This window comes from Rhinopithecus roxellana, chromosome 1, assembly GCF_007565055.1.
Source record: "Rhinopithecus roxellana isolate Shanxi Qingling chromosome 1, ASM756505v1, whole genome shotgun sequence".
NCBI lineage: Eukaryota > Metazoa > Chordata > Mammalia > Primates > Cercopithecidae > Rhinopithecus > Rhinopithecus roxellana.
The window spans coordinates 150,322,493-150,346,530 of NC_044549.1; the positions used below are offsets into that span (position 1 = coordinate 150,322,493).

Genomic DNA, 24,038 nt, shown 5'->3' on the forward strand with positions numbered 1-24,038 from the left:
GATGGAGTCTCCCTCTGTTGCCCAGGCTGGAGTGCAGTGGTGCAACCTCGGCTTACCATAACCTCTGCCTCTCGGGTTCAAGCGATTCTCCTGCCTCAGCCTCCTGAGTAGCTGGGACTACAGGTGCGTGCCACCATGCCTAGCTAATTTTTGTATTTTTAGTAGAGACGGGGTTTCACTATGTTGGCCAGGCTGATCTTGAAATCCTGACCTCATGATCTACCCGACTTGGCCTCCTAAAGTGCAGAAATTATGGGTGTGAGCCACCGTGCCCGGCCTCATTCGTTCTTTTATATATTCATTTGAACATATTAACTAAGGTCATAAGATGGGCAATAACTAAATTAAATGCAGTGTTTACACAGGTAAAGACACAGAGTACTTGCCCTTGAAAAGCTCAGAGGTTAAAGTATCCCAATAGATCAGTTCAGGAAATTATGGTTTTTGATCTTTTTTCTCTGTTCTTCTAATTCAACAAGGGATATTGACACAATCTTATCAGTGGTCTATGAGAGCCTAGGAAGGTGTTAGTTTACCATCCAACCACATTATCTGGATATGCAGGCTCACTGAGGGTCCATGATTCATAGAATTCTGATCTGGTTGATGGAAAGGAGAACAGACAATGAGGAACATCAGAGAGACCACTCACTCATTCAAACCCCCAAGGCCCAGCACTATGGCACAACGGGAATACTTTCTGCTAACAACCTGTTGTTTCTCTATGGATATAAATATCACAGGAAAAGGTAAAAATAGGCCGGGCGCGGTGGCTCACGCCTGTAATCTCAGCGCTTTGGGAGGCCGAGGCGGGCGGATCACGAGGTCAGGAGATCGAGACCATCCTGGCTAACAAGGTGAACCCCCGTCTCTACTAAAAATACAAAAAAAAAAAATTAGCCGGGCGAGGTGGCGGCGCCTATAGTCCCAGCTACTCGGGAGGTTGAGCCAGGAGAATGGCATGAACCCGGGAGGCGGCACTTGCAGTGAGCCGAGATCGCGCCACTGCCCTCCAGCCTGGGCCACAGAGCGAGACTCCATCTCAAAAAAAAAAAAAAAAAAAAAAGAAAAGAAAAAGAAAAGGTAAAAATAAGGGAAGAGTAATGATGCCTCATTCATATGCTTGGAAATTAACCAATAAAAAGTGTTCTGATTTTGTTGTCTGAAGTATTTCTAGCTGTACGTGGTTTGGAGGTAACTAGAACCATTCTGCGCTATGGAAGGACGGCCTCAGCCAGCTGTGGCACAGGTGCCTGCTGTTGATCACTAGCGAAGCACTGACAGGTGGGAGTGGATCAATTTGTGCTGGAGTTCCAAACACTTGTGTGGCTTCTGCTACTGCCCAGGTAATGTTAATATCCTCTCAGGATGAAAAGTCAGGGCAGCATGGCAGAGCTGCAAAAGCCAGAGCCTCTTTTTTTTTTTTTTTTTGAGACAGAGTCTCACTCTGCCACCCAGGGTGGAGTGCAGTGGCACGATCTTGGCTCACTGCAACTTCTGACTCCCGGGTTCAAGCAATTCTCCTGCCTCAGCCTCCTGAGTAGCTGGTACTACAGGCACATGCTGCCACACCTGGCTAATTTTTTGTTAATTTAGTAGAGATGGGATTTAATCGTGTTGCCCAGGCTGGTCTTGAACTCCTGAGCTCAGGCAATCCACCCGCCTCGGCCTCCCAAAGTGTTAGGATTACAGGCGTGAGCCACCATGCCTGGCGTAAAAACCAGAGCTTTTAAGTCACTTCCTCATCAGTCCACTAGCATTTATCTAGGCATGGATCCTCTTTCATGCTGAGGGGGTGAGGAAGTGTGTTTCAAAGAGAAGGAAACCAAAAGTAAGAGACATTAACTCATTTTGCCAAAGTTCTTCACTCACTACTTGATTCAATAAACATAGAGGACCCTTCTGTAGGACCATATGCTGCAGGAAATACAAAGATGAATAAGATGTAGTCCTCTTCCCCAGTAATCTTTTAGTTTAAAACTTAAATTAACAACGATGAAGTGGTCAGGTGTGGTGGCTCATGCCTGTAATCCCTTTGAGACCTAGATGCGAGGACTGTTTGAGCACAGGAGGCTGAGGATACTGTGAGCCACGACTGTGCCGCTGCAGTCTGGATTGGGCTACAGAGCAAGACCCTGTCTCAAACACACACACACACACACACACACACACACACACACACACACACGCACGCACACACAAATCCACAACAAAAAACAATGATGAAGCAAGGTCAAAATCATTAGCATCATATGAAAGCTTCTGGCCTGGGCTGCAGAGCAAGACCCTATCTCAAACACACACACACACACACACACACACACACACACACAAACCAAAAAAAACAACGATGAAGCAAGGTCAACATTCATTAGCATCATATGAAAGCTTCTAAGAGTAGGGTCTGAGGAAGGAAAAGTTGCCACCAGCTTGAGGGGAGGGTCTTGGGAAAGCTTTAAGAAAAAGGCAGATGAGGAATTAGTTTTGGTGTAAAGGGAGTAAAGAAGAGAGGAATCCCAGGGGGATGTCAGTGGTCAGATCTGTGTTTTCTAAAGATCACTATAGCAACAAGTTGTTACTAGACTGAGGAAAAGTGAAAGAATTAATAACAATAATAGTAGAAGCTGATAATAGCTAAGTACTTATTACGTCAGTCCTTGTACTAAGTGCCTGTTTTCCCTCATGTAATCCTTAAAACAACCTGTGAGACAGGAGTTATTATTCCCGTTTTATAAAGGAAGGCATGGAAGAGCGTGTACTTCCTTCCATGTCCAACAAAACAATTTGTATTCTTGGCCGTCAGAACTCGGTAAGAAAGTGAGAAAGACCTGATTTAAATCAGGGAATGTGGGATAGAGAAGAGAGGTTTTGGACAATCAGGGAGGAAGATAAGATAACCTATGTTTCTCAGAGCCATGGGCCTCCTAAGTGTTTGAGTGACACACCCCATAAACACCAAAAACACCTCTGAGACTCTATTCTGCCTAAAGGACTATGACTTAGATTGAACCTGCCTTGTCATGTAAGCCTAACTCCATGGTAGGAGTCACGTCTTTTGGCTATCACTGTCACATTCTGTCACTCCATCTGGCAAATAGTGCGTACTCAAATTTTATCCGTTGAATGAGAAAATTTTCATCTTGTCATTCAACATTCCTTGGAACCCGGGGCAATTCATTGTTTCCCCGCTCCCACACCCACACTTCAGTTTCCCTGCCTTTATAGTAGAGTAGGTTGAATCTCATTAACTCATTATATGTTAAGATAAACTGTTATTCAGGTCATTCATCACCTTGGGCAAAGGTAGGGATATTCTAGGGGTTAGTGGGAGTGCCAATACTGGGTTAGATGTGGACTCTCTTTTTTGATACGCTCCATCCTATCATCTTGGCAATCCAAGAGGAAAAGGGTAGAAGACAGGTTTCATATTCCTTAAGGCAGTTTCCTTTACTATTTAAAGGTATTGGAGTTCTTGGGATAGAGAGGTAAACGCGCACAGAGATGTCCTCCCCCAGGACACCGCCCTTAAAATCAAACGGAGGAAGACTTTCTTCTCCTTGAATGCGCTTGACGAACCCTGCCCAGAAAGGGGATGGGGGGACGGCCGTGGAGGTGGAGAAAGAATGCATCCACACCTCGCGCGTCTTCCCAAGTACGGATTGGCAAGTGGCATCTGCGCGCAGACCTCTGTCATTTATTTATTTTCCTTTACACTGGGTGCGCTGTCCCTTTAAATGGAGACGCTGGTGCTGGCTCCGTAACACCGGAGCCGGCAGCTTGTTGATTTCAGAGCTGGTGAATTTCACATTGTTTCCACTTCACTTTCCTCGCTCGGGGGGAGGCTCCGGTTGGCTCTACGACCGCTGTTGCTGCTGCCAGCGAGGGCCAGGGCAGGGCAGGGACGCGCAGCATCGGGGCGGGCGTGGGGCCGGGAAAAGGGTGCCGGGGCCACACACGCACCCTCGCTGCAGTCCAGCTCCTCCCGAAGCTCGCACGCCCAGAGCGCACGGAGCTGGGGACTGCCCGCCCAGACGCCCGCCCGTCAACCCGCCCACGGGCCGGGGCCAAAGCCTGGGAGCCTGCGAGGGGAGGAGGCCCAGGGGGGCGGGGTGGGGGGCGGGGGTGGGTGCTGCGCTGCCGCGGAGCTGCTACTCGGCGCGTTTTGCATGAAGATGGCGGCTCCCACCGCCAGCAAGGCAGCCTCCCTGGGCTGTAACAACAAGCCTGCGTTCCCGGAGCTGGATTTCAGGTCGGGAGCTCGGGTGGAGGAATTGAACAAACTCATCCAAGAATTTACGAAGCACGACCAGCGGGAATACGACGACCAGAGAGCGCTGGAGATTCACACAGCCAAGGATTTCATCTTTTCCATGCTGGGTAAGGAGGAAAAAGGGGGAGGTGTGTGTGTGTGTGGTGGGAAGCGGAGTAGAAAACCTATTCCCCCTTCTCGACCTCTTCCCTTCTCGGTTTCCTTCTCGAGCCGGTGCCTGGGGTATAAGCCATCTCCGTTCCGCCTCTCCTTTCTCCGCGGAAAGCCGAGCTGCCTGCCCTCCCCTCCTTACTATACTTTACGCCGTGTCTCCCTTTTCCCCTGTTCGCTTGCTCTTTTGTTAATTTCTCCGCCACCGGGGGCTGGCAGGCAGGTGAGGCGTTCGCGGTGAAGCTTTGCACTGTTGGGGGAAGCCCCTGGAAGCGAGTGCGGTCCAGGTGAGCCCCTGAGGTGCCTTCACTTGAGGGATTTGGCTGCCGGAGGCAGGGACCTGCGCCTTCCCGACGCCGGCTCTTGGGTGCTCTCCCGAGCTGGGGAGCGGAGACGGCTCAGGGCTCTGGCTTGGCGCCCGAGCGACAAGTTGCTTCTCTCGTCTCGCGGCGCGGCGCTGTCATGCCGAACCCCGGTGGCCAAACTTGTTGGGTGTTCCCGAGTAACCCGCTGAAGTAGTCTGGGCGTCTGGAGTTACTGCAACTTTGATTTGCAAATTGACTTCCCTTTGAAGCGTTCGGAAGCATTTCCGGTGCTTCTCCAGGGCTCTCGCTGAGCTCGGAATTCCTAATTCCCAGCTCTTCTGTGACCCGGCGCCGAGCTCTGGCCGCAGAGGAGCGCCGGTTCCCTGCTCTTTGTGTATTGTCTTAGCGCTGACCGACGGAGGTGCCCAAATTTCCAACCCCGGAGATGTCGGGGGCTAGAAAATGTGCCCCCCACGCCCTACCTCCAGCCCCTCACCTACAGCTCCTGAAACATGATTGAATGCTGTGTAAAGGAACATAATTGAGCCAGGCCCGGGAGACCGAGCCCACCCTCCCCAGGTGTCCTGCCGTTGGGATTATTGCTACTGAGGTGTAGTGGGAGTTTGCCAGGCGCCTGGGTTGTAGCTTGAGGCTCCGCCAGTGGATCCGTGGCTGTCATGCGGTGCGTGGCCCGCAGTCAACATTCCGCAGAACTGGTACTCCAGGGTCGTGCGCTCTAACGCTCGTCACTGTGTGTTCTCTACAAATAGATCAGCCAATTTTCCGGGTGTTGAAAAATTTGATTGGAAAAGGTCTTTTGGCCACAGAGGAAAACAGGGCTTTTCTATTTCTCCCGCAGTCTACTTGGGTTTCAGTTGGCTGTTGCTGCTTCTATCCTGGGATACCTTCTTCCTTCTAGATTTTCTTCTTCCTCACTGCCCAAGGAGGGGGTAATACAGAGTGAACGTGTCTGTGTCCGCTGGTAGTTGTTCACGCGTTGGGAAGTTGGATGAAACATGTTAAAACTCTTGGATGGTTTTTACCTTTTGCGCCGCACTCTCCAAGTGTATCCTACGTTGCGTATGGGGTTGGAAAACTCTTTTTATTGACAGATTCGACCGTTCAACTATTTAGATGAATAGATGAATTAAATATATATAGTATATATATTTAAATTCATAACCTGGTAGGAGTGAGCTTCCAGAGGGAAGCCTAAAATGCTTACAAAGCCAAAAGCCAACATAGTGATTGTCAGGAAGGTGGGGACACACACAGAAGGCTGAGGGCAGGTATTTAAGTTGTTTAGCTAATCATAGCTTTTCTCTGTGGCACAAATAATGGAAGTCTGCCATTGTGTTAATACAGCCTCAGATCATTTCTGACGTCACTTGCGTAGGTCATTTACTAGAAGAAGGTACTGGGTCACCACCAGTTAGGGTAGTCATAGGTCAGGAAATGGGATAATGTAGGGAGGGTAAGTTTAAGTGCCTGGCTCATTAGGAACTTCTGTGCTTAACTCCATAGCTGATCCACTGAGTCAGCAAAGCTTTTATCCAAATATAAAGAAGTAAATTATTCTAGGGTGCTTAATTTTTGCATGTGTTTAATGCCATGGGTGGCATTGTGTTGACAGGCAAACTAGATTTGCTTCTATTCCTTTTTACCCAGTTGACCTTGCGAGCAGTCTTTCTTCCCCCTGGGAATTTAGCATTGCCACCTACAGGAGAGAAAAGCCAGGAGAATGTCATTTAAGCCTTTTGCCCCTCTGGACACTAGAAGGCAGATGGCGAAATGAGCTTGCCTGTGTGTGGTGCTGCATTCATTTGTGAGTTCCTTGCTTTCCTTTAATGAGTTGCAGGCTGCTCTAGACAAGTGGAGGTTTGGCGACAGCAAGGGTTCCTATGTGGATTTACTTTTTCTAAAGCAGATTTTGGCGTAGCTTAAAGAACAAAATCATTTTTTTGTACACTTTGTTTCACTTGCCACAGCCTTGGTTCTTTAATGAATATGCAAATGAAGTCTCTTAATGACCCCTAGCTTGTTAAGGTGTCACTTGGGTGGCACCAGGCCCTCATTTCAGGGATTTGTGGGGGGGCAAGTCCTCTTGGCTTTGTTCTGTATCCGAGCTGCACCTGAGGATTGTTAGCAGCTTACAAATATTATCCCCTCATGCAGAATGAAGTGGCCAACCATGAATTGGGTGCAAGCCTCTTTAGTGGAGCTGAGAAAAATACTGCCTCATGTTTCAGGCAGTTGGCGGGGGTGAGGCATGTTACTCTCTTTTTCTGTAAGATTGTTAGGCAAGTCGGAAGCCCCTCCAGCTTCACAGATCCTTTTCATTTTGTCTCGTTTGGAGGAATTTTACACTGAAGAGCAAAGAGGTGGTAGACAGCTGTCGTAATCAATGACCTGTCAACACCAAGACACTCCACTGTCTTATCAAAGCAGGGTTCTGCACAAGCTGTGGGGTTGATCTGAGCCTGCTGGTGGTCACTCTGGTCTCTGGGATCTGTCCTGATGCTCTCTGTTTGTAGAGATTCTGATTTTTTTTTGGAGGCAGGTGTTAGCTGCCATTGTCTAGATTCACCTCTGATTCCTCTATACCTTGGTCTTTCAGGAGAATGATTGGTGTTATTAGCTTGTTAATATTTGAGAGCCCAGACTGTGCGAGAGGCTGGCAGTGCATAATAAACACCATTTATCAAAATTCAGGGAAATTGCCAGAGTTCATTAATGTTTTAATAATATTTGGTATTTGCATAATGTCTCTGCCAGCTCTTTTGTTGTCTTCATTCCCTGGTGAGGCTGGGTGGAGACTGGTTTGTGTCCCCATTGAACAGATGCAGAACAGGGGGTATGCAGATGCTGGAGAAGGCAGGAAAGAGACAAGCCGTCACCTAACCTACACACCAAATGGTTGGTACCATGGCATGATTTTAACGGTAGTTAATCATTTACTAATTGTCTTCTCAGGGCCAGGACCCTCACATAGACTTTTCAGGAGGTGTTGCTTTCCCATTACATAGATGAAGATATTGAAATCTAGTGGGGTTAAGAAACTGGATATCCAGGGTCACGTAGCTAGTAAATGGTAGAGATGCTACTAAAACTCAGATCAGCCTTACTCTAAGACGTGTTCCTCTTCTCTTACTTGAGACTATTAATAATAGATGCATAAAATCCAGAGGAGAGGCTTTGTTTAAAAAAAATCCCTTCTTCTTTCAGGCTTTTGTTTCTGATTTTAGCTATAAGTTTTAGCATAATGTAAGTAGATTTCTGGAACAGTCTGAGTTCAAGTATTCTATAATAAGATCTCCTATTTGAATTTTTGATTGAGAAAATCATAGTAATTATAATGTTAAAATCTATAGTTCCATTCCCAATCTGCCTCTTGTTGGCTGTGTGGTTTTAGTATTCTCTCTCTCTTTTGTGAGACAGGATCTTGCTCCGTTTCCCAGCCTGGAGAGCAATAGTATGATCATGGCTCACTGCAGCCTCAAATTCCTAGGGATAAGCGATCTTCCTGCCTCAACCTCCCTAGTGGCTAGGACTAGAGGTGTGTACCACCATGCCCAGCTAATTTTTTATTTTTTTTAATTTTTGTTTAGATGGAGTCTCACTATGTTGCCCAGGCTGGTCTCAAAATCCTGCCCTCAAGTGATCCTCCCGGCTTGGCCTCCCAAAGTGCTGGGATTACAGGCATGAGCCACCACGCCTGGCCAGTTTTTTCATTTATTAAACATGGATAACAGTAATGCATTGTTTTTCAGAACTGTTATGTCAGAATGTGAAATTACTTTGCTAACTAAAAATACATACATGAGTTTATTATTTAAAGAAATGTTTGTTTATTTATTTATTTGATTATTTATTTGAGGCAGGGTCTCGTTCTGTCACCCAGGCTGGAGTGCAGTGGTGCAATCTCAGTTCACTGCAATTTCTACTTTCCAGGCTCAAGTGATCCTCCCACCTCAACCTCCCAAGTAGCTAGGACAACTGGCTAATTTTTTTTTTTTTTTTTGGAGACGGAGTCTCTTGTTGCCCAGGCTGGAGTGCAGTGGCACAATCTCAGCTCACTGCAACCTCCGCCCCTGGGGTTCAAGCGATTCTCTTGCCTCAGCCTCCCAAGTAGCTGGAATTACAGGCATGCACCACCACACCTGGTTAATTTAGTATTTTTTAGTGGAGACGGGGTTTCTCCATGTTGGTCAGGCTGGTCTCGAACTCCTGACCTCAGGTGATCTGCCTGTCTCGGCCTCCCAAAGTGCTGGGATTACAGGCGTGAGCCACTGCGCCCAGCTACTTTTTTTGTATTTTTGGTAGAGACAGGGCTTTGTTTTGCCATGTTGCTCAGGCTGGTCTCACACCCCTGAGTTCAAGCGGTCCGCTTGCTTCAACCTCCCAGAGTTCAGGGATAAAAATGTACTTTCTTAGAAAATCCAGTGAACTTAAATTGGAATTATTTCTGCAGCTTGACATCTGAAAGAACTATGGAGTACAATTAGGGTAGCCCAGGAGGATATTGGCTCGTACTATGTGCTGACAGTGGTGCTAGCTACTTTGCTTCAATCCATCAGCTCATGTAATATTTTTTCCACAACTGTGTAAGTATAAGTATCATGACTATTTTGGAAGTGAAATAGGTGTTATTATCCCCTTTTAAAGATGAAATGGTGAGGCTCAAAGAAAGAAGTCAAGAACTTAGGCCAAGATCATTCAGAGTTTGAGATTGAATCCAGTTATTCCTGACTCAGAGGCTCATGTTCCTTTTACTGTAGTAGCAATTGGTTTCCATCACTTTTGGGTGAGACATACTACACTCAATAGCCTGCCTAGCCTGTGGGAGCAAAGATACTTTCTTTTTTTTTGAGATAGAATTTTGCCCTTGTTGCCCAGGCTGGAGTGCAGTGGCACGATCTCGGCTCACTGCAACCTCTGCCTCTTGGGTTCAATCGATTCTCCTGCCTCAGCCTCCCAAGTAGCTGGGATTATAGGTGCCCACCACCATGCCTGGCTAACTTTTGTACTTTTAGTAGACATGTGGTTTCACCATGTTGGCCAGGCTGGTCTTGAATTCCTGACCTCAAGTGATCCACCTGCCTTGGCCTCCCAAAGTGCTGGGATTACAGGCGTGAGCCACCACGTCCCGCCTGAGATAATTTCTTTTTGTCTTGTCTGTCCCTCTTTCTCTCCCTCTGTTTTTTTTGTTTTTTTTTTTTTTAACGCATCTGACAAATAATGAATGTAATAGTGTTTGCCAATCAGCAGGCAGGGTTCTGAGGATAAAATGGTGAGCAAAAATTTGAGAAATTCACAAGGGCCTTTAGGGACCCTTCCCCTGTTTCCTTTGCCCACCAACTCTAGCAGGATATTTTGCTGGCTGTTTCTCCTCCCAGGCCAGTAAGTGCCATGTGGCCATTTCAAAGATGCAAACCACGGTGTGGTGCTCCTGGACCTACCATATTTTTAGGCACTTTCCACATCTCCAGAGTGGGTAATTTTGAAGCCCTGCCTTTCCAGTGTTTGATTGCTGCTTTTCCCCTCATGAATTCCCCCAGCAGGATTTACCGTGGGAATTTATCATGCATTGGTGTTTCATGGGGCTCCATGTGCCTGGGAGGTTCGCGAGAGTTGTGTCTGCTTACGTGCTACATCTGTAGAGTGGACAGGATAATCTCGGAAGCTTGTTCTGTCTCTGAGAACATTATGTATCCCGGGCAGGGGATCCCTCTAAACATTGATTTCTGTGCTAGTTTGGATTGGTTTCAATTCCCCCTCCATGGTTCTGGGCGGTGGCTGCCTTTCATCCGTGAGAGAAGAGGCCTAGAACTGTTGACAGTCCTGGATCTTCCTGTCATTCCTTGTCGTGCCACCCATTGGATAATGCATTGCTCGCAGTTAGGCTGAGCCCCTTTTTAATTCACAGAAATATTAGATTCTAACAATTCAAAATCTCTGGTCCCATTCAGACCTATTGAATCCAAATCCCTGGAGATTCCCCGATGCGCTGCTCAGCATTTCAACATCCTGTCCCCTGTGAGGCCTGATGTTCTGCATTCTCTGTTCTAGGCACAATGAGCGTGATTCCAGTTGACTTTTGAGATTTGAACCAAGCTACTGAGCCTAATGAGCAGATAATGTCTGTCTGCTCCTGGAAAGTAATAACAGGGTTCTTCCACCTGGGACAGAGACAAAGCGGCAGAGTGAGTGAGACAAGGGTATTTACTCTGTCACAGGTGTTCATAGGACTTTACATCATTGTATCATTTAATCATCACCGTTACACTTTGAGGTGGAAAAAAAACTGTGGTGAACCCTAGAATTAGAAAAATAGAGGAATTCCTCCAAGTTTACCAGCAAGTGAGTGGCATAGGTGGGACTTAACCAGGGTCAGGATGAATACAAAGCCCTGGCTTTTAACAAGGACAATATTCTGCGCTCAGGAGGGCCAAGAGACTCAGATTTTACCTCTGAATCTGCAGTTACTAGTATTTGCTGTGTGACGTTGGGCAAATCACTCAGACTTTAAGCCTCAGTTTCTAAATATATAAGTTGGGGTTAATACTTATATGTACTTCGTGGCCGGGTGCGGTGGCTCAAGCCTGTAATCCCAGCACTTTGGGAGGCCGAGACGGGCGGATCACGAGGTCAGGAGATCGAGACCATCCTGGCTAACATGGTGAAACCCTGTCTCTACTAAAAAATACAAAAAACTAGCCGGGCGAGGTGGCAGGCACCTGTAGTCCCAGCTACTCGGGAGGCTGAGGCAGGAGAATGGCATAAACCCAGGAGGCAGAGCTTTCGGTGAGCTGATATCCGGCCACTGCACTCCAGCCTGGGCGACAGAGCGAGACTCCGTCTCAAAAAAAAAAAAAAAAATACTTATATGTACTTCGTGTGTTCAGGTGCATTCAATTCTGAATCTGAAAGCTTTTATATAAAATATGAGAAAAGGGAATTTCTGAGTTATTGTACCTGCTCTGTTTTATACTATGTGGTATGTGTTTTACCCTAAGTCTCCTAACCTATGTTGGGCCTAATTTTGCCCATTTTCCAATGATAGAAAATATAAAGGAAAAAGTAAAATCACCACAACTTTAATCACTATTAACATTTTGATGCACCCTTTTTTCTAAACATCTATATTATACATATGCTTATACCCAGACATATGTGCACATTTACATAACAGGGATGGTATGGGATCCATGTCGTTTTATTAATAGTAAATTTATCAATATACTGTCATCTACTGCATTTTAAAAGAGGAGCTATAAGTTGAAACCTGTAGAATGTTTTCCTAGCTTCTTTCATTCATCTCTTTTTATTCCAAAGAAGATGCATTCCTAGAACTTAGAGCACATTCTGTTATTTAGGTATATATGTATGAATGACAGGTCTCACTCTGTTGCCCAGGCCGGAGTGCAATGGCACCATCATGGCTCACTGTAGCCTCGACCTCTTGGGCTCAAGCGATCCTCCTACTTCAGCATCTCAGGTACCTGGGACCACAGGAGAGCACAGCCAAGCCTGGTTAATTAAATTTTTTTCTTTTTTTTTTTTGTAGAGATGCGGGTCTCATTATGTTGCCCAGGCTGGTCTTGAACTCTTGGGCTCAAGTGATTCTCCCACCTTGGCCTTACAAAGTGTTGGGATGACAGGCATGAGCCACCACGCCCCAACTCTATTCTATGCTTTAATAATTGAGAGAAATGAATCCTCACATTGGTGACCTCCGAGGATTTTACCTACCTTACCTGGCATCTTCTGAAGATTTTACCTACCTTTCCATGCCATCTCCTGTCTCTGCATGTTCTACATTGTCATATAACACACACCCCATATTTCTAACTTTCTTTCTTTGCTTAGGCTCTTTTCTCTCTCTCTCTCTCTCTCTCTCTCTCTCTCTCTCTTTTTAGACAGTCTTGTTCTGTCGCTCAGGCTGAAGTGCAGTGGCCGATCTCAATCTCAGCTCACTGCAACCTCCACCTCCCAGGTTCAAGTGATTCTCCTGCCTCAGCCCGAGTAGCTGGGACTACAGGCACCTGCCACCACACCCAGCTAATTTTTTGTGTTTTTAGTAGAGATGGAGTTTCACCGTGTTAGCCAGGATGATCTCAATCTCCTGACCTTGTGATCCGCCCGTCTCGGCCTCCCAAAGTGCTGAGATTACAGGCATGAGCCACCTTGCCTGGCCGAGCCTTTTTTCTCTATCAGAGTTCCCTAACCTGGGTCCATGGAAACAACATGAAGCCTGTGAACTTGAGTAGGGAGAAAGGACATCTTTATCTGTATTAACCTCTAACTTAAATACAGCATTTTCTTTCAAGGTGGGAAACCATAGTGTTATTAGTGGTACGTATATTTTTGTTGCCAATAGAAATCCCAGGCATCTTTATTTCACATTACAGTTGTTGCAGATATCTCAAAAAATGTTTACTGCTGCTTTGAAATTATGGTGGATATTATACTTGCTGCTAGATTTTATTATTTAAGGCACTAATAATCACATATGGTACTCTCACAAATTTACTTTAAAATGCATTTTGTATTTTAATACTGATTTTCTTGGAAATCTTGTGTGATGTTATAATATTCATTTAAATATGCTGTTCTCTGCAGGGGTCTATAGGCTTCTACAGTCTGTCGAGAGGATCCATGTCACAGAAACAATTAAATGTCCCAGCGTCTACAGATGGCCTTCTGACACCTTATGTGTGCTTTATTTTTCTCTCCCAGCTCAGCTGCCACTTGACTCATGAAGCCTGCCTATATGTCTTCGAGAAGAAGAAAATTTACCTTTCCTGTGTTTCCGCCTGATGCCTGGTCCCTTTTATGGCCCTTAGCCTATTCTTTCCCATGCTGTAAAGAATCCCTGGCTTATTTATCTTTACAGCACCTGGGGGGTCATGCACCTAGTAGTTGCTCACTAAGTGTGATGTGACTTGAGTCACTGTTTAAAAGAGCTCTTCCCAGTGAAGCTTTGTATTGCAGTCTCAGAAATTAGCACTTTCTAACCTTGTCTCTTTATGATTTTTAAAAATCCATTGAGCTATGCTGTATCATGTTTTCTGGAGTCAAGAAAATCTTGATCTTATCTCCTTATGTGGTAGAGGGGTGCAGGGCGAGTTTTTCTACATTTCTTAAGACCTATCCTAGGGCAATATAAGAAATATCCGTAGTGGGCCGGGCGCGGTGGCTCAAGCCTGTAATCCCAGCACTTTGGGAGGCCGAGACGGGCGGATCACGAGGTCAGGAGATCGAGACCATCTTGGCTAACACGGTGAAACCCCGTCTTTACTAAACAATACAGAAAACTAGCCGGGCGAGGTGGCGGGCGCCTGTAGTCCCAGCTACTCGGGAGGCTGAGGCAGGAGAATGGCATAAACCCGGGAGGTGGAGCTTGCAGTGAGCTGAGATCCGGCCACTGCACTCCAGCCTGGGCGACAGAGCGAGACTCCGTCTAAAAAAAAAAGAAAGAAAGAAAGAAATATCCGTAGTGATTGCTGTAGCTTGTTGACTGGGAACAGCAAACTGCAACTCATGACTCATAGGAATGTTCCCTTTCTTGTGGACTCCAGTGTTTCCTCACAGGCATGTTAGGGCACTTCTGGACCTCTGGCATGCCCACACTCAGGGCTTTCCAGAATGCACAGTGGGCACACGTTATCTTTCTCATTATGGTGTTTGACGTGCTTATCAGTCATCCTCCCAAGTGTTTGGAAGGTTCATCTGGAATGCAAGTTGTAGGAATTCTTTATTATTATAAACTACTGTTATTTGCCCTCAATCCTAATTTACCTTTGCACAGTGCTTTATAGATTACAATAAATATTCACATCTGGTATGGTATTATCTGTCGGTAAGGCCTTTGAGAAAGGTTGTAGAGGAACTGTTAATCCCCATTTCTAGATGGGAGTACTGAGACTCTGGGAGCTGATGTGACTGAGTTCTAAGGTCACAGAATCAGTTGTAGATCAAGACTCCAACCAGCCGCAGTGTCTTCTGCCGCAGTCAGTATATCACCTGGGAAGAGCTTATAGACTTTTCTACCCTTAGCCATCTTTCTTGGGTTGCGGGGATGGATTCCATAGTTGCAGACAAGGGAAGGATAATAGGTTTCATTCCCCTTTGGACCTCTCCGCTGTCCACCTGAGTCAAGGGTATATAGGGGGTCAGTCTAACTGAGACTGGAATGAGTGAATACAAGCCCTATAGACATTCATTCCCCAGGTCTGATTTTTAGGCCTTGCCCAACTCATCCTTAGGGCTTGTGACAGTGTTTACAATAGACCTGGGTAAGTACTTGCCTGCTGAGTAATCTCTCTTAAGAACTGTTCATAATTATGCCCTTCTATGAGGCCCTGTTTCCAGGAAACAGCTATCTGTTTTTCATCCACTTAAGTGCCTTTTCATGAATTCACTCTACACAAGATAAAGAGATAACTAGGGACAGTGCTGCTATGAATAAAGCTGGCATGGGAACTGTTCAATTTGTTTATGTTTTATATTTTTTCCTTAACGCAAGAAGACTTGCGAGTTAAGTCAGTAGTGGGAGTTGGTATAAGTCTTGTTTAGACTTTTGTCTCTTCCAACTACTAGTTTGAATATCTACAATGTGTGTAGAATAGTGTTAAGCATTCATTCATTCATAAATTCATTCAACATATGCTGGCATGCCTGCCATGTGCTAGTGTAATTATTGGTGCAATTACTGTGTAAGTGCACAGAGTAATGAATGAGAACCAAGACCACTACCTCCATAGATCTTCTTTTCTCTGGAGAATTTAACAAAATTAAGCATGCAAGTAAACAGGGGTGTGTGCTGTAAAAAAACAAGAAGCAAAGAATATGATGATGGTGGGCAGCTGGTAGGATAGAGTGAAGAGTGGTTGAGAAGCCTTCCCTGAAGCAGAGACGTTTGAAATGGAAGAAGCAGCAGCAGCAGCAGCAGCCATCTGAAGACTGGCTAAAAGTGTATTCCAGGTAGACAGACAGCAGGTGTAAAGGCCCTGAGGTGAGGGGTAAACTTGAAAGGAGCTTTCAAGATGGCTTAAATTTTAGCAAGTTTAATTTGGTCTCCATAAGGAGGAATGGTCTGTGTTCAGATAAGTCCTCTGATGGGGTGGGACTGCCTGCCTTGGCATTTAGTGAGCTTCCTGTGGGTAAGGTTTTCCAGGTGGGACCACACTTTTGCTAGACTCCTGTTAATAGCATTCAGGGATGGCAGGGGTGGATAGGAGGAATGTAGAAAAGTTGGATTACAAGTCCTCAAAAGGTGCTCCGTAGCCTTGTGATTCTCAGATTTTACCCCTGATAGTCCTAGGCCAGAAACAGTGACTTCTACATTTGGTGATTTATGGTTCAAACTGTAGTTTTCATGGGATGATGCTGATAGGCTCTATTTTTATCTAGTCCTCCACAATTTACAAAATACTTTCATATGTATAATCTGATTTGATTTATTCCTCACAGCAACCCTAGGCAGTATTATTATTGTATCTATTTTAACACAGGAAGAAACAATAATCAGGAGAAGTTAAGTAACTCATTCAAGGTCACTAAATGGTGGAGGTGGGATCAAACTCAAATCCTTTGAAACTCACCTTTCATATTACAATAATTTTTCTTTTCTTTTCGTTTCCTTTTCTTTCCTTTTTCTTCTTTTTGAGACAGGACTTGCTCTGTCACCCAGGCTGGAGTGCAGTGGCGCGATCTCAGCTCACTGCAGCCTCAACCTCCTGGACTGAAGCAATTTTCCCACCTCAGTCTCCTGAGTGGCCAGCACTGCAGGCAGACACCTCCATGCCTGGCTAATTTTTCTTTTTTCTCTTTTCTTTTCTGTTCTTTTCTTTTTTTGAGACAGGGCTTGTTCTGTCACCCAGGCTGGAGTGCAATGTCATGATCTCAGCTCACTTGAACCTCTGCCTCCCGGGTTCAAGCGATTCTCCCGCCTCCGCCTCCCCAGTAAGTGTCATTACAGGCGCCCGCCACCACCCCTGGCTCATTATTGTATTTTTAGTATAGACGGGATTTCACCATGTTGGTCAGGCTGGTCTCGAACTCCTGGCCTTGTGATCTACCCACCTTGGCCTCCCAAAGTGCTGGGATTACAGGCGTGAGCCACCGCGCCCGGTCATACCTGACTAATTTTTAAATATTTTGCAGAGACAGGGTCTCACCGTGTTGCCCAAGCTGGCAATAATTTAAACACAAAACAAAATCTTTTCTACCCCATCCCACCCTGTCACAAGGAATGGAAAGGGGATGATTTCTGGTCTGGAGAAAGGCACTGAGTGAGGCTCAGGAGGAAGAACTAAGCCAGCAGACTGCAAGTCTGCCTGTGCCTGATGGGCATTCAACTGTAAGCACTGTTTCAGGCTGCTTCAAGATCACCCTTTTAGCAGCTGCAGCTGTCCTTAATAGCAGCTGCTTGCACGGATTGTATTGTGATTAATAAAGGCAACTCAACAGTTTGTTCTTTCAACTGTGCCCTTGGTGTGCACAGCCTGCGTTTCATACAGTTTTGATTTGGAACAACACAATCCTACGGGCATATGGTGCCTGCGGGCTCATTACCCTGTTGTGAGAAGAGATGGTCCACCTAGGTCAGAGCTGCTGAGCCCAAGACCTCCCAGGGACTGGATAGTAAGGAAGATGAGTGGTGGGTGGCTCAGTAAATGCCAACTCCTCGGTAAGAGTCAGGGATGCCAGGGAGGCAGGGGAAGTTGGTAAATGGAGATCACCTCTTGTCCCTGTTGTCTGATGGGGCCACTGCCCTTTAACACCTGCCTCCACTGCAGTGGTTCTGGAACTTCAGTGTGTGTCGGTGTCCTGCTTGTTGAAACACAGATGGCCAGGCCCCACTTCCACAGTTTCTGATTCTGTAACAGAGCCTGAGAATTTGCATTTCTGATGAGTTTCCAGGTGATACAGCCGCTGCTGGTTGAGGGACCACACTTTAAGAACCATAGCCAAGGGCTGAGGGTCTGCGCTGATAGAACTTTGGATGTTTTGGATTTTTATGAAAAATCTCCAGATTTTAAGTATTGAGAATAAATCAAATTGTAAAGAAACACCATGGGGTTTAAAATTATAAGTCAAACAGAACACTGCCTGTCAACTTATGATCTCTGATCTGAATACTTTCAGGAAAGATCTTTTGCAGCCTGCTCTGAAAACTGAGACCCAGAGAAGGCTGGGAGTTCATCCACAGCATACAGCTAGTTTGGGACAGAATCATGACTAGAAGCCTGGTTTCCTGCTGTGTGTGTGTTTGTCCTTGCATACTGTCTTCTGAATACATTTTCTCTTTGAATGGGAAAACGTCTGAAAATAATAATAGCGGCCGGGCGCGGTGGCTCAAGCCTGTAATCCCAGCACTTTGGGAGGCCGAGATGGGCGGATCACGAGGTCAGGAGATCGAGACCCTCCTGGCTAACACGGTGAAACCCCGTCTCTACTAAAAATACAAAAAAACTAGCTGGGCGCGGTGGCGGGCGCCTGTAGCCCCAGCTACTCGGGAGGCTGAGGCAGGAGAATGGCATAAACCCGGGAGGCGGAGCTTGCAGTGAGCTGAGATCCGGCCACTGCACTCCAGCCCGGGCGACAGAGCGAGACTCCGTCTCAAAAAAAAAAAAAAAAAAAAGAAAAGAATAATAGCCACACTCAAATATTGCTAACTGTGTTCCAGGTGTGGTTCTAAGTACTTTATGTGTATTAGCTAAATCAGTCCTAACACCAACACTGTGAGGAAGGTACTTGTGTTAGGCTGTTCTTGCATTGCTATGAAGAAATACCCAACACTGGTAATTTAAAACGAGGTTTAATTGGCTCACAGTTCTGCAGGTGGTACAGGAAGCATAGTGCTGGCATCTGCTCAGCTTCTGGCGAAGGCTCAGAGTTCCCAATCATGGAAGGAAAGTGGCAGCAGGCACTTTCACATGGCGAATGCAGGAGCAAGCAAAAGTAGGGGGAAAGGTGCCCTCATACTTAGAAATGACCAGATCTCTCAACAGCTCAGAGGGAGAGCTCGCTCATCACCAAGGGTGTGGCCCAAGCCATTCATTGGAGATCTGCCCCATGATCCCAACACCTCCCACCAGGCCCCGCCTCTAATGCTGGGGATTACATTTCAACAGGAGATACCAGTTGTTAAGAGCAAATATCCAAACTCTATCAGTACTATTATCCTTATTTTACTGATGGGAAATCTGAAACAGAGAGGTTGAGTAATTTGCCCAAAGTCACAGAGCTACTAGTAAAGTGAGGATTTAACCCAAGAAGTCTAACTTCAGGCAGAAATTGACAAATAACTAAAGTTTGTTTTTCAAAACTTCATTTAAAACAGCAAAACAAAACCTCTTACCATGCAAAGTACAAATCATGGACAGAGTCTTGTAATTTCAATGCTGCCAGGAAACTTGAAAATTAGGTGGCTTGACTTCCTCCCTCCTCCTTTTATAGACATGGAAACTGAGGGCCAAAAAGAAAAGGGGACATGATCATCCTGAACACTGCCTTTACTTTTGGGCAGAATGGAGGTTAAGTAAATGTTGGGTAAGTAATGCTTTCTAAGAAAGATACTTGGACCTGAGACAGTTGGCTTCATAGCATTTGTGCCCCCGGGAAGATTCTACTGACTTTGAAGACAAGGAAGTCACCTCGAGAGGACTGTGCTTCAAGGTAGGGAAAACTTCCCCTGTTACAAAGCCACCTTGTAGTTTGAAGTTCTCTTAATTGCTATTAGAGGAAGGATGCTACATAAATAACCTCATAGGCAAGGTGTATGTTTGGTCTGTCATGTTTGCTTTGGTCTTTTCATTCGTTCCTCGTGTCTTTCTCTCTGGTTTCTTTCCTCTACAGTGTGACCTTTTCTTATGCCTGTGCTGTTTCCACAGCTTTGAATAGCATGATGAATATTTTGATCTCTGAACAATTAATATCTGTAATAAGCAAGGCTGGCGGGCTGGACTCTGGACTATAGGAGCAGCCTGTGGCTGGGAGGAGTTGCAGCTGCATGGGCTGAAACACCTCCTCGAGACCTGAAAGAACTAGCATAACCTTCACTCCCTGCGGCTGGTCTTAGGGCTTAGGAGGATTTAGGGTGTTGTAATAGGATTCAGAGAATTAGAGAGGAGTTAAGCTAGTGGGAATCTTTCTGAGATCAGCTCATCCACCCCATCATTTTACTGATGGAGAAACCTAATCCCTAGTGAACAGTGACTTGCTCAAGGTCAAACAGTGATGGTAGTGATGAGAATGATGAAATTGAGAAACTCTTCCCTACTGTTTGCTAGGCAATGTTCCAAGTACTTAGAATTATTCATCCATTGAATCCTCACAACAGTCCTGTAAGGAGAGTACTGTTACCCGTCCACACATCATAGATAAGAAACTAAAGCCGGGAAGTCACTTTGCTCAATCCAGTGATAGAGGCTGGATTCAAACATCGGCAGTCTGGCTCCTGCCCTCTTTGCACCTTCACAAAACTGACTGTGCCGGGCTCTGTGTGGTTGCTGGTGTGCAGAGGTGGGGTGGTGCCACACGCTGAGCGGAAGAACAGAAGTGGGGGTAGTGGGCAGGTGGAAGGGATGACGGTTTTGCTCTCCGGGAAACCAGTTGCTGATGTGGTTCCGGTTCTTGGTCCAGAGCCTTTCTCACTCTATCGGTTGGTCTTCCTTGGCAGCTCCCAGGACACACATTTTTTGATGCTTGCGAGTTTGTTTCTGGAAAAGTCCTTGGTATGAAATCTCATCCTAGCTACAGCCTCCTCCTTTTGAAAGTAAGAAGGTGTGTCCCAGCTAACTGATTGATTTAAAGAGGTATAAAGGTCAATTAGGCCCTTGACACTCAGTAAATTAGGGCAGCCTTATGAAGATGCAGGCTTTCCCCCACACTCCCCCAGTGGGTTTAATTTCAGATTTAGAACATTTAATTAGGGCATAGTTAATGTAGTCTATCATTGTGGGGATAATGGGGGAGCAGATCTATTTTTCAGGGAAAGGCAGATGCCAAATGTATTTTTAGGAAGTTGGCTTTGAGGCCACAATTTATAAATTGAGTTGGGTTTTATGTGAACTAAGCGATTGGCCTCTTTAGTGCTGTAAGTGACTCTAACAGTGACTAAAAAGTGACTAATTATTTATTAATATGAATAACCCTTCCAGCTTTCCTGCTTTCTGAGGGCATATGTTTGTACATTGACTTGTCTTAAAGCATTGAAGCATATTCATAGGATGGTACATGATTGGTTGTTGGGGTGAAATGACTTCTTGAGATCCTGGTGCTCATGATGCAGAGGATTGGAATTGAAATTCTCAGAGAAGCCTAATTCCCAACCTACTTACTCATGGTTTTCTGGCAATAAAGTCTTAATAGGAATGGAAACATTCATTTCTCCATGGAATAGTGAACCATCTGGACTTTGTAGAACCTCATAGGCAACAATTTAAAAATCTCTGTTTCTGTGGGAAGAGGATTGATGGGAAATGATCCACCTAATGTCTCTGTCATCCAAGACCAACCAACCCTGGCTGCATCCTCTGCCATCTCGGACTCTTCATCTGGGTATTATTGCTGCCTTCTCCATCTGTAGTTCTTTTTCAGTACTGTTTCCTTCCTGCATTCATACATCCATCCTTCATCAATTTCTTCAACAGAGACCTTGGAGACCTTTGTGCAGCAAGTCTTTTTTTTTTTGAGACAGAGTCTCACTCTGTCGCTCAGGCTGGAGTGCAGTGGTGCGATCTCAGCTCACCACAACCTCTGCCCCCTGGGTTCAAGCGATTCTCCTGCCTCACCCTCCTGAGTAGCTGGGACTACAGGCGGGCGCCACTATGCCTGGCTAATTTTTGTATTTTTAGTAGGGTTGGGGTTTCACTATGTTGGCTAGGCTTGTCTTGAACTCCTGAGCTCAAGTGATCCACCCACTTCAGCTTCCCAAAGCTGGGATTATAGGCGTGAGCCACAGCGCCCAGCTGTTCAAACTCCTTAGCCTGTTCTACAAGGCTCTTGGAAACCCAACTCCAGCCCACATCTCTAGCTTCCTCTCCTGTAACCACCTCAGTTTTACCGCATATTTCTTGTATGCCTGCTATGAGATAGGCACCATGTGAGGTACTGGCCTTGCATTACATGTTAAGGTAAAGACACAAACATTCTGAACATGTTGAGAGGTCCTCAATGCTCCTTCTCCTGTTGCATCTTCAGCCACACACTGAAATCTCAGAAGCTCTTACTCTCATTTCAACCACATTGACCTTTCAGTTCTTTGAAAATACTACATCCTCCTGCCTACAGAGGCCTTTGATGGAATGCCCCATCTCTCTCATCCCACTTAACTCTTACTGATCCATGAGATCTCTGCTCTGTCAAATCGCCACTTCTTGGGGAGGCCTTTCAGGCTAGCCTAGAACAGGTCAAATTTTTCCCTGGCCTTCTAGCCTCAAAGGTTTCTTAGTTGTACCAGTCAGTTATGAATTTGCAATGATTTGTGCTTAACGTCTGGTATTTTACACTGCCATAGAAACTCAATGATGGCCTTTTGTGTATCTGTTTCTGTCTTTTTTTTTAATTGCCTGAAAAGGAGATCAACAAATATTGCTGGTATTGTTGGCTATTTTACCTTCGTTCTTGAACGTGGGCAGTTGGGTGGTACACCATTCACGATGAGGCACTAAGATGGCTATGAGTGTTCTGAGCTTTAAGTATATACCTTGATGTATTTTGGGAACTTATCTTTCCTTCCTGGTCTCCCACTTCTTTGTAGCATATAATCATGAAATGATAAGACTGACATCTTTTGAAATTGTCTAGTCCAGTTATTCCCAACCTTTTCTAGATATGATAATTTCTTTTTTCTCAATTAAGAAAATTATGAGATAGTGATGCACACCTGTAGTCCCAGCTGCTTGGGAGGCTGAGGCAGGAGGATGCTTAAGTTTAGGAGTTTAAGACCAACCTGGGCAATATAGTGAGACCCCATCTCTGAAAAAAAATACAGGAGGTTCATGTATTTTTAGTTGTATTTTTGCTATCAGTTTTTTTTTTTTTTTTGGAAAAAATAAATAGTTATAAAATGCTACTGTGAATTTAATTATATAAATTACTTTAAATTTTATCTTAATAGCATCTACATGTACTTAAAATGTAGTAGTATATTTGCATGAGAGATAATACTATAGCACCAATAACTCCATGCCCGTGTGGTCTCTCAGTCAGGAATCAGCTATTAGTATTGGTCCTTTATTTAAAAAAAAATTTTTTTTTTTTTATTGAGACAGGGTCTTGCTCTGTCACCCAGGCTGGAGTGCTTGATCACAGCTCCTGGGCTCAAGCGCTCCTCCCATCTCCATCTCCCCAGTAGCTGGGACTACATGCCCTCCCAGCTAATTTTTGTATTTTTAGTAGAGGTGGGGTTTCACCATGTTGGCCAGGCTGGTCTCGAACTCCTGGGCTCAAGTGATCCTCCCGCCTCAGCCTCTCAAAGCGCTGGGTTTACAGGTCTGAACCAGCACGCTCCGCCTTTGGTTTTTTATTTTACATGCATCATATTTGGAACTGGTTCCCTGTGAGCTTATTCCACCCCTGACCCCGTATGTGTTCGATCTGACCAGCATGCTGTTTTTAAAATTTTGGAGCAAATATTTAAAAGCTGGGAGATTTTCTTGAAAAATTGGAAGAACTAGACGTGATTTCCTGTATGGCCATAATCACCCGGACTGAATAGCGGCTGCCTCCCCGAGATGTGCCACGTTTTCTTCAGTTTGTCACAGTCCTCACTAATCTCTATCTTATGGCAAGTTACTGGTAAAATGGGAACTCAAAACCGAGTGACCTAACCCTAGGTTCATGGGGCCTCCGTCAGTCTCCACAGAGGCTGTGAGCAGGAGCCCTGGGGTCAGCAGTCCCGAAACCTGGGTCTTTGTCTTCCGCTGTTGCTGACTAGTTTGGTGACCTTGAACGACCTATGCAACCGTTCTGTTTGTTGCATAGTTTGACTTTGAACAAGCTATGCGACTTTTGTCACCTGTTACCACATTCTAGTAAATACCTCATGGATCCCATGAGGTTGTTTAATCTACTGAGGGAAAATTGTTTGCTACAAGTTGCAGAACTTGTTTGTTATTAATTTCCCTGTTTTCTGTTTCCTTGTCTCTCTTCTCCTCCTTCCATAGAGGAATTTACTTCTTGTTTCACCTTGATGGTTCATTTTAGAAATCCGAGAAGGCAACCATTGGTTTTCCCTCACTTTCTCGTCCTGCTGTTTCTTCCACAGGTCGTGTCTGGAGGCAGCTCTGCTCCTTTCATGC

At 45.5% G+C, this 24,038-nt stretch overlaps 1 protein-coding gene across 2 annotated transcripts in view; it reads left to right on the forward strand.

Moving 5' to 3' along the window:
• The first annotated feature begins 3,839 nt into the window (after nt 1-3,839).
• MB21D2 (Mab-21 domain containing 2) overlaps nt 3,840-24,038 on the forward strand; it is a 122,066-nt gene continuing 101,867 nt past the window's right edge. Inside the window, exon 1 of one of the 2 annotated variants that reach the window (XM_010373010.2) lies at nt 3,840-4,377. In XM_010373010.2, the coding sequence (XP_010371312.1) occupies nt 4,167-4,377 (211 nt within the window). In that variant the 5' untranslated portion in view covers nt 3,840-4,166. Of the gene's footprint in view, nt 4,378-19,331; nt 19,411-24,038 lie in introns of those variants that run through there. The other variant, XM_030932169.1, reaches the window with a different exon arrangement.